Source organism: Ranitomeya imitator, chromosome 1 (genome assembly GCF_032444005.1).
Source record: "Ranitomeya imitator isolate aRanImi1 chromosome 1, aRanImi1.pri, whole genome shotgun sequence".
NCBI lineage: Eukaryota > Metazoa > Chordata > Amphibia > Anura > Dendrobatidae > Ranitomeya > Ranitomeya imitator.
Window position 1 is genome coordinate 822,552,114 of NC_091282.1, and position 16,709 is coordinate 822,568,822.

Below are 16,709 nucleotides of genomic sequence, written 5' to 3' on the forward strand. Positions count from 1 at the left end.
CCATGCTCAATGTGGTACACACAAGGACACAGGACAGAGGTTGAGTCAACTTTAATCCATGTCAACTCCCTGCAAGTGTGATTTAGTTATTGCCAACACCTGTTAGGTGCCACAGGTAAGTTACAGGTGCTCTCTAATTACACAAATTAGAGAAGCATCACATGATTTTTCGAACAGTGCCAATACTTTTGTCCACCCCCTTTTTTATGTTTGGTGTGGAATTATATCCAATTTGGCTTTAGGACAATTCTTTTTGTGTTTTTTCATTTACGACAAAATAAATGAACATAATAATCACAAAGAATTTGTGTTTGCAATCATTTTCAGGAAGAAACTGAGTATTATCTGACAGAATTGCAGGGGTGTCAATACTTTTGGCCACAACTGTATGTCCTGCCTCTAGATGTTAGAAATAAATGAAAGGACTACTAATAAATATGGGATCAACAAACAGCACACCCAAAGACAAGTACACAATGAATATAAAAAGAGGCGCGCTAATGAGTCAGGATCACCATATAGGATGTAATAAATATTTTATGCAACAAGCACAAACCCTCAGTGGTATATTATTATAAATGTTTAAAATGGCACAGTGGCTAAAAGTTAATCCAGAAGGTGGAGGTGCAAGTTCTTACGTGAATCCACCTGGTAGATTAACTTTTAGCCACTGTGCCATTTAAGCATTAATAATATACCACTGGTGGTTTGTGCTTGTTGAATAAAATATATTGTATCCTATTTGGTGATCCTGACTCATTAGCACGCCTCTTGCTTCATTCTGTCAATGCATCTTAAGGGGTATGTGCACACATTGCAGATTTGGCTGCGGATCCGCAGCGGATTTGGCCCTGCAGATCCACAGCAGTTTTCCATGCGGTGTAAAGCACCATGTAAACCTATAGAAAACCAAATCCGCAGTGCACATGCTGCTGAAAATTCTGTGCAGAAACACAGTGGTTTATTTTCCGCAGCATGTCAATTCTTTGTGCGGATTCCGCAGCATTTTACACCTGTTCCATTATAGGAATCCACAGATGTAAACCCGCACAAAATCCACAGGTAAAACGCAGGTCATTTTACTTGCGGATTCTGCAGAATCCGCCCGGAAAACATCCGCAACGTGTGCACATACCCCAACAGCTCATTTCCATATTAGAAACACATGGATTTCTCTGGAATAAGACATCAGACTGCAGATGTACCATGTTATTCAGCTTCCTATGACCTACATGTCCATGTAGACAGCTTACAGGGGTCCATCCTACTGACAGAGTGACCTTTAAGCGGTAGCTGTTCACAGGGAGTTCACCACTCAAATAAGAGTACGCCTGGCTCACACTGTACCTGATAAGCAGTGATTTTATGCCATAAAAACTGATTATAGCAGTGCGTCATTATCATTACTTTATGCTGCCCTTTGATACAGCAACCCCATCCTGGTGAGATTTCTTCTACTGACTGGTAGTTCAACTTCAGCACCAAACATCAAGCAAAATCATTTCTTGTCTATTATTTTCTGAACTTGTGGCAGGAATCTGACAATGGAAATTCACGATATACTGTCGAGTTCTATTGGTAGGCTAAACTTACATTACTTTACAGACACACAATGCTTTATTACTGCAGCATATGTATTCACACTGTCTAACCCTGAAACAGGGCAAACAGGCTAGTGGTCTTACGATGCGCAGGATCTATCACAGTGGTTTGATACTTGTAAGTCCCTGGAATCTAAGTGTAAACCACCTATTTGTGGCTTACACGGAGCCAAATGTTTGATGAAATGTGGTGCACAGAGCGCTTGGCAAGTCCCCCATTAGGTACAAATGGCTCATTTGATCATTATGCGGAGTTATTTCGGAGGAAGGAACAAACACTTTGTCAAACTTGTGTCATTCCCATTCTATTTGGTGTCTCGGAGGTATCCATTTGAAACAGAAAAGCATATTCAAAGGATAAGTTGTTGGCGAAGCGAGCGCTTCCGTGTATAGGATAGTCGTGCGAGATACCTTCTGGACGGACAAACGAATGACTACACCATTGGAAGGGTGGGCTTTAGCGTGTTCTGTCCCAGCATTAGATAGTGGTTATAAATCTGCCCCAATGTACACATCACCAACCGACAAACATGCTGGAGGGGAACGGATAGAGAAATTAACCAAAAAGATATTTTTTAGCCCTGGGCATGGGTGACAATATTGCAGGGTCACATTGTCATGAGGAAACCTCTTCATGATAAGTCAAGTGCTGGATGACAAAAAAAAAACAAAACACATACCTCCATATTAATACATGTTCTAGAATGCTGCTGGGCTCTTCCTGTACCTTCACAGTGTGCCAGCAGGTGGCGTGAAGAGCACTGCTAAGAAAAATGGAATGTGTATACGCGACCCCATTCACTTCTATGGGGCTGATGGTCTCACAGACGTGTAATGAACGATAGGCATGCGCACTTCTGCTCCACTTACAGGCTTCTTGTTGGAAGACTGCCCATCAGTCAAGGCCCACAGCTCGTACATTTATTCTACACTGTTTTGATGGATAATAAAACAATAACATCTAGAAGGTAAACTGATGACCTGTATAATGGCGTCAGCCAGGTCAGTGTACAGGAATCGCCCCTTTCCAGTAACGTGCCTCACACATCGCACCTCAAATGGCTTACACCAGCACGTCTTCTAAGGGTATGTTCACACGTTCAGGATTTCCATCCTTTTTTTTTCCTGACTGTTTTTTAAAAAACTGCAGCTCTTGGCAGAAAACGCAGGTCCTTTTTTTGGTCCTTTTTTGGTCCGTTTTTGATGCGTTTTTTGATGCGTTTTTTTTATGCAGTTTTCTAGCCAGAGTCTGTGTGTTTTCTAGGAATTTTTTTAGGGTTAAAATGGCTGAAAATACCCTAACCCTAACCCTACCCCTAACCCTACCCCTAACCCTAACCCTACCCCTAACCCTACCCCTACCCCTAACCCTACCCCTAACCCTACCCCTATTCTAACCTTAGTGAAAAAAAAAAAAAAAAAATTCTTTATTTTTTTTTATTGTCCCTACCTATGGGGGTGACAAAGGGGGGGGGGGTGTCATTTACTATTTTTTTATTTTGATCACTGAGATATAACCTATCTCAGTGATCAAAATGCACTTTGGAACGAATCTGCCGGCCGGCAGATTCGGCGGGCGCACTGCGCATGCGCCCGCCATTTTGCAAGATGGCGGCGCCCAGGGAGAAGACGGCCGGACGGACACCGGGACGCCGGGTAAGTATAAGGGGGGGAGATTAGGGCACGGGGGGGGCATCGGAGCACTGGGGGGGGGCATCGGAGCACGGGGGGGGGGGGCATCGGAGCACGGGGGGGCGGGATCGGAACACGGGGGGGGCAGCCACACTCCGCCCACGCACTTCCGCCCGCTCCCCGCACTTCCTGCTGCAGCGGTTCTGCACATCAAACCGCAGTAAAACCCGCAGATATATTTTTGATCTGCGGGTTTTACTGCGGTTTGGACCTCACAATGGAGGTCTATGGGTGCAGAACCGCTGCGGCTCCGGAAAAAGAATTGACATGCTCCTTCTTTTTTCCGGGAGCTATTCAGCGCGTCTTTTTTTTTACAATTTCCGGACCATGTGCACAGTGTGTCCTGTTTTCCATAGGGTACAGTGTACTGTACCCTGCATGGAAAACAGCTGCGGAACCGCAGCGGCAAAACCGCCGCGGTTCCGCGGTAAAAAACGCACTGTGTGAACATGGCCTAAGAATCCAAGCCTTAATGCCATGTTAACCACGCTGGTTTTTCAGAAACAAAATGACTTAAGGACAGCGGATCTTCTGATTTCACTACACAAGCCACAAATATTAACAAACAGATCTCTTAGACCTGAGGAAACCATTGTACTCGCTTTGAAAATCCAGCTCAGAAAATCTGTATAATCCTCAAAGCAAAATGAGCATCCGCTACAGCTGAACTGATAACCTGCTCTACATCAACACATGGTGGTCCCATTAGTGAAAAGCAAAATAAGGGGACAGCCCTTGAGAAAAGCCGGATTACTCACCGGTAATACTCTTTTAGTGAGTCCACGACAGCACCCTACAGGAGAGGGATCCGCCCCACAGGAACAGGAAACCTACAGAAAGATAAAAGGGGGTGGTCCGCCTTTCCTCCTCAGTTTTGATTTCAGAGTACCCGGAGGACCGCCAGTATTAGGCAAATATAATTTATTTTATTTTCAAACTTATTTGCTCATGTATGATTAAAAGAATTTTACTCAATAGTAAGTACTATATTAACCTAGGGAGGGATGTAACAGGGTGCTGTCGTGGACTCACTAAAAGAGTATTACCGGTGAGTAATCCGGCTTTTTACCCCTCGCCACGACAGCACCCTACAGGAGATCTTTCAGAGACCATGACCTAGGGGGGGGGGGGGTACCACCGTGCTGAGGACAGTCCTGCCAAAGTCTAGGTCAGAAGTTGACGATAGGTCAAGCCTATAGTGGTTATAGAAAGTAGAAGGATCTGACCAAGTTGCCGCCTTACATATGGTTTCTATTGGGACGTCTCCTCTTTCGGCCCAGGAGGATGCCATAGCTCTGGTAGAGTGTGCAGTTATGCCTTCCGGAGGGTTTTCTTTCCTCGCGGAGTAAGCCAGTGTGATAGACTCCCTGATCCACCGGGATAAGGTGCTTTTTGTGACTGCAAGCCCCTACTTGTGACCCTGAAAGGATATAAACAGAGCCCTACACTGTCGCCAGCTACTGGTCCTTTCAATGTATTTTAAAACTACTCTTTTAACATCTAGAGTGTGATATTTACATTCTTCAGGAGTGGAAGGGTTACTGAAAAAGGTGGGTAGGACTATTTCTTGTGACCTATGGAATTTCTTCGCTACCTTGGGGAGATAGGAAGGGTCTAATTTAAGAATCAACTTATCCTGAAAAGTTAGCAGGAAAGGTGGATCTATATAAAGAGCTTGGATGTCACTGATTCTCCTAGCTGAAGTCAGTGCTACCAAGAGGACAGTTTTAAGTGATAAATATTTAATGGATACTGAATCTATTGGTTCAAATGGAGAGTCTGTTAGGGCTTGTAGAACTAAATTTAGATCCCAGGGTGGAATTCTAGGTATATTAACAGGATTTATCCTTTCACAAGCCGTGATAAATCGGGATACCCATCTATTTCCTGCAATATTATGGCCATAGAGGGCTCCCAGTGCTGATACGTGAACTTTTAACGTATTTACAGCTAAACCTAGTTCCCTCCCTTTTTGAAGGAATTCCAATATAGATTGTACCGGAATTTCTGATGTGTTGGGAGATTTATGGAACTGTAGGAATTTTTTTCCAGATTTTTGTATAAATTTTTGTGGTAGAGCGTTTTCTACTTTGGAGGAGTGTGTCAATTAGTCCCTCGGAAAATCCCCTTAATTTTAGCATCTGCCTCTCAAATTCCAGGCTGTCAGATGGAGATTGTCCACCTGGGGGTGGAGAAACGGACCCTGGAAGAGAAGGTTGGGTGTCGAGGGGAGGACCCAAGGATCCGAAACCGACATGGCTTGTAGGCATGAGAACCATGGCCTTTTGGGCCAGAATGGTGCTATTAGTACAACTCTCGCTCCATCCTCCCTGATCTTCCGAATGACCTGTGGTAACAATATTATCGGAGGGAAGGCGTACGCGAGACTGTATTGCCAAGGGGTTTGGAAAGCGTCTAGAATGTCCGGATGATCTGCTAACGATAGGGATGCAAATTTCTGGACTTGCCTGTTTTTTCTCGTGGCAAAGAGGTCTATTTGCGGACAACCCCATAGGGATACTATCCGTTGGAAGATATGATGGTTTAGGCACCACTCTCCCTGCCTTAGGGTATGTCGACTTAAGAAGTCTGCCTGCTGGTTGTTTTACCCCCTTATGTGAACTGCAGTGAGGGATAATAGATGTTCTTCTGCCAAATCCAGAATTTTCCCAGCGGACGACATCAGAGTCTCTGAGTACCTCCTTGTCTGTTTATATAGGCCACTGTGGTGGTGTTGTCTGAAAGGATTCGAACGTCTTTTCCCCGGAGCTGTGGGAGAAAATGACATAGGGCGTATCTTACTGCATTTAGTTCTTTCAGATTAGATGAGTTGTGGCATTCTTCAGTGTCCCATAACCCTTGGCAAAAATCATTCCCCATATGAGCGCCCCATCCATGAGGACTGGCGTCAGTGGTTATAATATGAGATGGTGTTATAACCCATGGAACACCACTCATCAAATGGTTAGAATCCAGCCACCACGTTAAAGAAGATAAAACTTCCTGGGACAACGTTATCTTTGCATTTAAGCTAAGTAGCCGTCTTTCCTCTTGGAGGATTTGGTGCTGCAGTGTCCGGGTATGGTATTGTGCCCACTGGACTGCAGGTATACAGGAAATAAGAGATCCCAGTAATGACATGGCTTTTCTTAGGGTCATGTGAGGATTATTTATTGCTGTTGTGACTTTATGTCTGATGAGTGAGATTTTTACCTGAGGGAGCAGACATTTTTGAGTTATGGAGTCTAGATGGAACCCCAGAAACGCTTGAAGTGACAGTGGAATCAGTCTGGATTTGTCGATATTGATTATCCAACCTAGATCCTGTAGAGATGAAACTGCATGAGCTAAACGGTCAGCACACTGAGAAACTGAATTTCCGATGACTAAAAAGTCATCTAAGTAGGGCACAATTAATGTCTCTTTTTGGCGAAGATAAGCCATCACCTCTAGAATCACTTTGGTGAAAATCCTTGGCGCTGTAGAAAGGCCGAAGGGCATGGCTGCATACTGGAAATGACAAATCTTGCCTTTGATTGCCACCGCTACCCTGAAGAACTTCTGGTATCTGTCATGAATAGGGAGATGGTAGTAAGCATCTTTTAGATCAATGCCCCCCATCATACAGTTTGGAAAAAGTAACTTTATGGTGGATTTTATAGACTCCATTTTAAATGTATCATTTTTAATAAATGAATTAAGCTTTTTGAGGTTTAGGATTGTTCTGAATGAACCATCGGGTTTGGAAATTAAGAATAGAGGAGAATAGAATCCTCTAGTCTCTTGTCCTTCCGGAACTTGGACTAAAACCCCTTTTGATAATAGGGTTTGGATTTCACTCTCCAGGGCCTCCTGTTGTATAGGCGAGCTGAGAGATGTTATAATGTATGATTCGTGGGGAAAGCGAGAGAATTGTAATTTTATTCCATCTCTGATTATATTTAAAATCCACGAACTAGTTGTAATATTTTCCCACTGGGGAGTGAAAAATTTTAATCTGCCCCCTACTGGAATGGTTATATCCTCAGAATTTGCTGTCTTTTGGGGGGTTGGGTCTTCTGAACATGGTACCTCTTTGTTTATCTTCCTTAGGGAACCATGTTGCCGACCTGTCCGTCTGCCTTCTCTTGCCGAATGGCCTTCTCTTAAAGGGAATAGAGGTATCAGGAAAAGCCTTTTTCCTGTCTTTTGCCTTCTTGAGTATGTCGTCTAAGGTTTTTCCAAAGAGGAACTCACCCTCACATGGGATTGCGCATATCTTAGATTTTGATTGTGCGTCCCCTTTCCAGCTTTTCATCCATAATGCCCGTCTTGCATTGTTTACCAGACCTGTGGATCTAGCCGCTAGGCGGAGAGAATCTGCAGACGAGTCCGCCATAAAGGCTGCTGCACCTCGTATTAAGGGAATAGCAGCTCGTAGTTTTTCTCGTGACATTTTATTCTCAATGCTTTGGTCTAGCTGGTCAATCCAGATGAGCATTGACCTGGCGGTACAAGTGCTCGCTATTGCTGGCTTAAATATGCCTGTAGTTGCCTCCCAGGATCTTTTAAGGGACGACTCGGCTTTGCGATCTAGAGGGTCTGAGAGTAACCCCGCGTCTTCAACAGGCAATGTGGATGGTTTAGAGGTAGAGGCAACAGCTGCGTCAACCTTAGGGATTTTGGTCCACGTAAGTAACTCATCATCACTAAACGGGTATTTCCGTTTTGACGCTGAGGGCAAAAAACTTCTCTGATCTTGTTTCTCCCATTCTCTTTTTATTAATGCCTTCACTGCTGGAATGACTGGAAAGCATTTCCTTTTCCTCTCCGCCAAACCCGCAAACATTATATCTTGCGTGGTTTGTGCGCCCTTTGTTTCCTCACACCCCATAGTGTCTCTTATTGATTTCACTAGATTATCCACACTATCTAAGGGGAAACATGAACGCCCCTCAATTTCTGAAGATGATGATGATGATGACGATGATGAAGAGGCTATAGAGATATCTGAGAGTACGGCTTGCTCACTATCAGAATCTGATAAAGGTGTTGGCTTTTTGGATTTACTTTTTTGTGGTTTATCCTGTGACATAGCCTTTAACTCCTCTCTTATAATGGCGCGTAAGTCCGTAATAGACACCGCTGCTCCTTGTGTGGTTTCTGCTATACAATCTTTGCAGAGTTTTTTGGGGTATGAGTCTGGTAGGGGCTGGCTACATAAGGCGCATTCTTTATGTTTGGTTTTCTGTCGTTTTTTGGCCTGGTCCAGATAAGACATAGCGAGAGGAGGAGAAAGAGAGAGAAAGGAGGGGAGACGGCGTCAGCTTAATAGGCAGAGTTATAAACTCACCCAGTGAAGCTTTCTATTACCGGATCAGACGGCCGAGATCCTTTGGATTTATCCACTGTGTCGCTCTTCCGACCGGTATCTGATGATCCTCTGCTGGAGCGGTCCTTGGAGGGAACTGAGTCTCCTGCTGCAGGATCCATGGCACCTGGAGATGACATCTTGCATCGCAGGTAACAGTGGTTAGCCAGTTTATATAGAGCGCCATTTTTTTTTTTTTTTTAAGCGGTACTGCGCATGCGCGAACTCGCGCTACCCCCACCGCTGATCTCGGCCTGCTTACCCCGGAAGTGAACTTACTAATGGCGGTCAGCGTGCGAGGAGCGGCCTCTAGTCTCCGGACCTCCATGCAGGCTCCTCTCACTCACCCCTTCTGCCGGGCGAGGAACTCCCACGCTGAAGCCGCCGCATAACGCAGATGCCGGGTGGCTTTCTCCGGACCCGGGCATCTGTATGCCTCCCAGACGAGGAGGGAGCCGTCTAGCGGAACTCCCCCGACGCTGCTTCCAGGCTGCAGCCCCTGCCGTTCCGAAGAGACTGCACAGGCGGCGTGCATGCCCAGGTACTTCCGTAGCTTCTTAGAGTCCTGTCGTTCCCGCAGGAACAGGAAACCTAAACTGAGGAGGAAAGGCGGACCGCCCCCTTTTATCTTTCTGTAGGTTTCCTGTTCCTGTGGGGCGGATCCCTCTCCTGTAGGGTGCTGTCGTGGCGAGGGGTAAAAACTGAACACTACCAGAGACACAGCTGTTCTCTAGATACAAGAAGTGTACACCAATGTCTACAAGCTAGTATTAATCATTACTAGATAAATATCACAATACATTTATAAATAAAAAGGAGCCTCAAAAGCAAAAGATACGGATAGAAGGTCCAAATATTACATATGCAATGCACAGAATACAAGGGTATATGTACGTACGAGCCTACAATATAGATGACCCATCCTGATTATCTGTTAACCCCTTGATAAATCGCATTAGAAGGGTAATAGGCGAGCCGCAACACATGCCGGGGACGCCAGACTGTTTGCCAATCCCTACATGTGTTGCACCTGTCGAACAGCCGCGGGGACTCGGAGCATATTATTTGAGCATGCAGAAGACACTCGGTCAGCACATGAGCATGCTCAGATAACACCTTATCCAAGCGCGACAAAGATAACAAAGGCAGTAGTTCTCATCCACCACCACTCCAGCTGCAGTGGTAACATCATGTCTGCATCACGTGAACGCTGCAGCCAATCAATGGTCACATAAGTGATTGAAAACACGGGATAACACAGTTATCACTGCCACAAAAAAATGTAAAGTGTAGTAAATACAATTCCATTACTTACCAATATTTACAGCACTACTCGCTCCCCGATCAGGTGTTTGGGGGGCTGCTTGAATGTGACAACACCTCAGTAACAAAGATAACTGCTACTATAGGCCACCATACACATTAGACCACTGTAAGCCAAACCCGCAGAAATCGCCAGGCTTAGTCAATGGTCTAATGCGACATGGAGTTTTCAGAGCAAATACAGCAGCCTTATCAGGTCTACGATCCATCTCATAATGTGTGCAAATGTAATTGTGAAATCAGGTAATGCTTCCGCATTAAAGGGGAATGTGGTTGCAGGTTATCAGATGCAGCACAAATAGCATACTGTGCAAACCAGGAGCCTTCATCTTCATGAGTGATGTCCCCCTCCCCCCTGCGACTGATTGACAGCTTTCTGGACAGCACTTAGCCCTAAAATATGCTTGTGTGAACCTACCCTTACCATGCATAGGGAGCCGCAACTAATAACAACGGGGGACCCCAGAGAGCACCAATCATTTAGGACCCCCAGAGCTAGAACCACGCTGCAGATAAGTGTGAACAGTGTGATAGCTTTCATAAACTACACCACACAGATGGGACAGATTCTTTTTAAATATGCAATACATTTAATGGAAATATGGCCCATGTGCCAGTAACTGATCTGACTTACTTAAAGGGGGCTTGACAGGATTTCACACTGTGGGCTGTTTTTACGATAAACATCCCCCATCTTCCTCCCCCAATGGGACTGTGAAGCATTAGACCCTATGTAAGCACCAGAATTACTGAATACACTATTACGCCAACACTATAGTGACAAAATTGTTATGTGAGAGACGACAAAGATGCCCATACACCTATAGCTATACACAGGCGTTCAACCAAGGGAGAGCGGAGAAGGCCACTAATGGGCCCCAAACCACTGGCACAAGTCATTGTCCTACTATACAGCAGAAACATCTAGAGCAAGCGCTTCGAGGGGAATCCGCCAAAATGTCTGCAGGACCGTCCGCTGCAATCTGATCAGAGAATGCAGATCACAAGTGTATGTGTCCTCGACTGGAAAGTCTGTAACTTGTGCCAATCAATATGGCGGCCACTGGCGTTCACTATAGTATGTTGCGGAATGATTAGGGACAGAAGTCAGGACAAGACTGGGATTTCCCACAGTAACAATCACCGGCGAAGGCACAGCGTACAGAATGCTGGGACATAAAGTGCCCATATGGAAGTGTCACTCAGGGCTGGTTAGGATATAAGCAAGTCTGTATGAGTGCAAGGGCTCATAATTAGTGATGAGCAAGTGTACTCGTTGCTCGGGTTTTCCAGAGCACGCTCGGGTAACCTCCGAGTATTTGTTATTGCTCGGAGATATAGTTTTCACTGCCTCAGTTGCCTGATTTACAGCTGCCAGACAGGCTGAATACATGTGAGGATTGCCTGTTTGTTAGGGAATCCCCCTCATGTATTCAGCGTATCTGGAAGCCGTAAATCAGGCAGCTGAGGTGATGAAAACTATATCTCCGAGCAATAACAAATACTCGGAGGTTACCCGAGCGTGCTCCGGAAAACCCGAGCAACGGGTACACTCGCTCATCACTACTCATAATCATTGGCGAGGAACACAGACAAGTGCAGTCCGATAAAAAAAACAAAAAAAAAAAAAAACAAACAAACACCGATTGTCCTCTGACCAATATTAATCTAGGAATCACTGCTCATCTGCCATTTTTATCTCAGCCAAAATCGGACTGAGAACAAAAATAAAATAAAAATTGAAGCATGCTGACATCCTCCTCGTATGTCGGATGAGACTCGCCAATGCAATTCAATGAAGGGGGGGGGGAATAACACTGCACTCGGACCATGCGAGCGCAGTCTGATTTTTACACATCAATGTCATTTTGAAAAGCCGGCAATTCATGTGCCGTGTACAGGAAAATTACAGCGTGACCCAACAAAATAGAATATATACACATAGAAGAAATATAAATACGCCGGGCACATATATAATTAGTACACGAATTATTTTCTGAAAATAAAAAAGTGGGATCGCCCCAACATTTTATTAACCAGCAGAGGGAAAGCGGACAGATGGGGGCAGATGTTTATAGCCTGGGAGAGGGGTGGGTAATAATCATGGAGCTTCACAGGCTATTAATATCAACTCACAGCTGTATACTAAGCATTTCCTGGTTACTAAACTCCCCCCACCCCTTAAAAAAAAGCCCCCTATAATTATTAACTAGCAAAGGCTAGGCAGACAGCTGTGGGCTGATATTAATAGCCTAGGAAGGGGCCATGGATATTGGATCCCTCTCAAACTAAAAACCATCAGCTCTCAGCTGCCCCAGAAATGGCACATCCATAGGATTTGCCAAATCTTGCACTTAGCCTCACTCTTCCCACTTGCTCTGGTGCGGTAGCAAGTGGGGGTGATAATACAAAGGTGACATCAATCCCAATACTGTCAAGGTGACATCAAGCTTAAAGGTTAGTAATGGAGAAGCGGCTGTAAGACACAACCATTTCAAACCCCATAGTGATACTGCATATTAAAAAAAAAAAAAAACACCCAGAATAAAGTCATTTACCTGACACAGGCTCCTATAATGAATCTAAATTAAACAACCAGGTATACTCACGTCATCGCCCATCCACTGAAGCCAATATCCCCTGTAACAGAATTAAAATAATAAACAGCCATATTCCTCACCTGTCCGCCGAGAAGATAATCCACTTGTCCTGCGACACGTCTAGCTCTGCTACATCTAGATGGCAGGCTGCATTGTTGAACGATGCGACCATACAGCCTGCCTGTATAGAAAGTTCTCATGATGTAAGCGCGATCTTGAAGAATATTTCCTTTGAAAACGATGTGTAAATGACAGAATTACTCTATGTAAAAGCTCATGACACTCGTCCCAGTTTTCTGGACCAGAACTTCATTTCTCACGGTGACGGGTCCGCGTGTAAGGCGCGCAATCATGCTGCACGAACCTGAGGTCTTACAGACGTCGGACACATACCCGGATAACGACAGCGGAGCTTTTCCTAACGTGTCTTTTCGACATTTTTTTTTTTAATGAAAAAAAAAAAAAAATGCAACAACCTCTATGCGCCAAATAATGGGGGCTTCCACCTGAATAACGGACCACTAGTCGCTTCATGGCCTCCGAAGCTGAAAGCGCTGATAGAAGCTATGGAGGTCCGACCCTTTTTTTTTAGGTGGGTCCTGGTGGAAGCCCCCTGAATAAGCTGCAATGGCCCACCACTGCGAATCCCCCTCATACACCAGGGGGTCACACACATAACGACCGCTCAGAGCCACACATACACACCAGCCATGTGTCAGCCATCAGGCAGGTGGGACTACAGCGCCCAGCATGTCCTGTGTGCACCATGATGAGGACATGCACCGCTTCCCTGTCACTGGCCCCTGCGCCCTGTCATCCCCTCACACAACACTAGTTGCTCCCCAGCCCTGAGGCGCCTCTCACCTATGGTGGATATAAACGTGGAGTTGAAGGCATCCTCTGAAAACCTGAAGAGCACGCACGTCTTCCCGACCCCCGAGTCACCGATCAGAAGCAGTTTAAACAAATAGTCGTAAGTCTTCGCCATATTAAAAACTACTATACAGGAAATACCAGCGGTTGCACGGTATTGGTTGGCGGGGTTGTCAATCAAGCGTGAAGTGAATTACAATTGGTTACTGTTCCTATGACGTAAAGCGAAAGCTTCCCATCTCTGGGGATCCGAGCGGCCGATCCCTGCGTAAAGTTTATCTAGCTAAGCGGACGAGTCAGGCTGAGAGCTGGGCGCTAATTGGCTGAGGACAAGTCAGAGTAGCCCCTCACTATTGGCTGCTGGAAGGGCTGAGGTTCGTGCTGCGGTGTCACGGGGTTATCGGTAAAAGGCGCAGTGCTAGGGTGGCGAGTGCGACACGTTGTGTAGTGGCTGAGATACGCCTAAGGCTCTTTCATCAGAGCAGCGCCACTAACGTCAGCTCCTGGGTACTGCAGCGCCACTAACGTCAGCTCTTATGTTCTGCAGTACAGCGCCACCAACGTCAGCTCTTATGTTCTGCAGTACAGCGCCACTAACGTCAGCTCTTATGCTCTGCAGGCAGCGCCACCAACGTCAGCTCTTATGTTCTGCAGTACTGCGCCACTAACGTCAGCTCTTATGTTCTGCAGTACAGCGCCACTAACGTCAGCTCTTATGTTCTGCAGTACTGCGCCACTAACGTCAGCTCTTATGTTCTGCGGTGCAGCGCCACCAACGTCAGCTCTTATGCTCTGCAGGCAGCGCCACTAACGTCAGCTCTTATGTTCTGCAGTACAGCGCCACTAACGTCAGCTCTTATGTTCTGCAGTACAGCGCCACCAAAGTCAGCTCTTATGTTCTGCAGTACAGCGCCACCAACGTCAGCTCTTATGTTCTGCAGTACTGCGCCACCAACGTCAGCTCTTATGTTCTGCAGTACAGCGCCACTAACGTCAGCTCTTATGTTCTGCAGTACAGCGCCACCAAAGTCAGCTCTTATGTTCTGCAGTACAGCGCCACCAACGTCAGCTCTTATGTTCTGCAGTACAGCGTCACTAACGTCAGCTCTTATGTTCTGCAGTACAGCGCCACTAACGTCAGCTCTTATGTTCTGCAGTACAGCGCCACTAACGTCAGCTCTTATGTTCTGCAGTACTGCGCCACTAACGTCAGCTCTTATGTTCTGCAGTACAGCGCCACTAACGTCAGCTCTTATGTTCTGCAGTACTGCGCCACTAACGTCAGCTCTTATGTTCTGCAGTACAGCGCCACTAACGTCAGCTCTTATGTTCTGCAGTACAGCGCCACTAACGTCAGCTCTTATGTTCTGCGGTGCAGCGCCACCAACGTCAGCTCTTATGCTCTGCAGGCAGCGCCACTAACGTCAGCTCTTATGTTCTGCAGTACAGCGCCACTAACGTCAGCTCTTATGTTCTGCAGTACAGCGCCACCAAAGTCAGCTCTTATGTTCTGCAGTACAGCGCCACCAACGTCAGCTCTTATGTTCTGCAGTACTGCGCCACCAACGTCAGCTCTTATGTTCTGCAGTACAGCGCCACTAACGTCAGCTCTTATGTTCTGCAGTACAGCGCCACCAAAGTCAGCTCTTATGTTCTGCAGTACAGCGCCACCAACGTCAGCTCTTATGTTCTGCAGTACAGCGCCACTAACGTCAGCTCTTATGTTCTGCAGTACAGCGCCACTAACGTCAGCTCTTATGTTCTGCAGTACAGCGCCACTAACGTCAGCTCTTATGTTCTGCAGTACAGCGCCACTAACGTCAGCTCTTATGTTCTGCAGTACAGCGCCACTAACGTCAGCTCTTATGTTCTGCAGTACAGCGCCACTAACGTCAGCTCTTATGTTCTGCAGTACAGCGCCACTAACGTCAGCTCTTATGTTCTGCAGTACAGCGCCACTAACGTCAGCTCTTATGTTCTGCAGTACAGCGCCACTAACGTCAGCTCTTATGTTCTGCAGTACAGCGCCACTAACGTCAGCTCTTATGTTCTGCAGTACAGCGCCACCAACGTCAGCTCTTATGTTCTGCAGTACAGCGCCACCAACGTCAGCTCTTATGTTCTGCAGTACAGCGCCACCAACGTCAGCTCTTATGTTCTGCAGTACAGCGCCACCAACGTCAGCTCTTATGTTCTGCAGTACTGCGCCACTAACGTCAGCTCTTATGTTCTGCAGTACTGCGCCACCAACGTCAGCTCTTATGTTCTGCAGTACTGCGCCACTAACGTCAGCTCTTATGTTCTGCAGTACTGCACCACTAACGTCAGCTCTTATGTTCTGCAGTACTGCGCCACTAACGTCAGCTCTTATGTTCTGCAGTACAGCGCCACTAACGTCAGCTCTTATGTTCTGCAGTACAGCGCCACTAACGTCAGCTCTTATGTTCTGCAGTACAGCGCCACCAACGTCAGCTCTTATGTTCTGCAGTACAGCGCCACCAACGTCAGCTCTTATGTTCTGCAGTACAGCGCCACCAACGTCAGCTCTTATGTTCTGCAGTACTGCGCCACTAACGTCAGCTCTTATGTTCTGCAGTACAGCGCCACTAACGTCAGCTCTTATGTTCTGCAGTACAGCGCCACTAACGTCAGCTCTTATGTTCTGCAGTACAGCGCCACTAACGTCAGCTCATATGTTCTGCAGTACAGCGCCACCAACGTCAGCTCTTATGTTCTGCAGTACAGCGCCACCAACGTCAGCTCTTATGTTCTGCAGTACAGCGCCACCAACGTCAGCTCTTATGTTCTGCAGTACTGCGCCACTAACGTCAGCTCTTATGTTCTGCAGTACTGCGCCACCAACGTCAGCTCTTATGTTCTGCAGTACTGCGCCACTAACGTCAGCTCTTATGTTCTGCAGTACTGCGCCACCAACGTCAGCTCTTATGTTCTGCAGTACAGCGCCACTAACGTCAGCTCTTATGTTCTGCAGTACAGCGCCACCAAAGTCAGCTCTTATGTTCTGCAGTACAGCGCCACCAACGTCAGCTCTTATGTTCTGCAGTACAGCGCCACTAACGTCAGCTCTTATGTTCTGCAGTACAGCGCCACTAACGTCAGCTCTTATGTTCTGCAGTACAGCGCCACTAACGTCAGCTCTTATGTTCTGCAGTACAGCGCCACTAACGTCAGCTCTTATGTTCTGCAGTACAGCGCCACTAACGTCAGCTCTTATGTTCTGCAGTACAGCGCCACTAACGTCAGCTCTTA

At 46.4% G+C, this 16,709-nt stretch overlaps 1 protein-coding gene across 3 annotated transcripts in view; it reads right to left on the reverse strand.

The window, feature by feature from the left end:
* The window catches only part of RAB8A (RAB8A, member RAS oncogene family), a 73,043-nt gene extending 59,457 nt beyond the window's left edge, over positions 1–13,586 (reverse strand). For all 3 annotated transcript variants that reach the window (XR_011315353.1, XR_011315352.1, XM_069740359.1), the window contains exon 1: positions 13,431–13,586. Coding sequence is in view for 1 of the 3 variants with exons in the window: in XM_069740359.1 (XP_069596460.1) it covers positions 13,431–13,554 (124 nt within the window). In the remaining 2 variants the exon portion in view is untranslated. The remainder of the gene's footprint in view (positions 1–13,430) is intronic.
* Between the last annotated feature and the right edge of the window lie 3,123 nt (positions 13,587–16,709).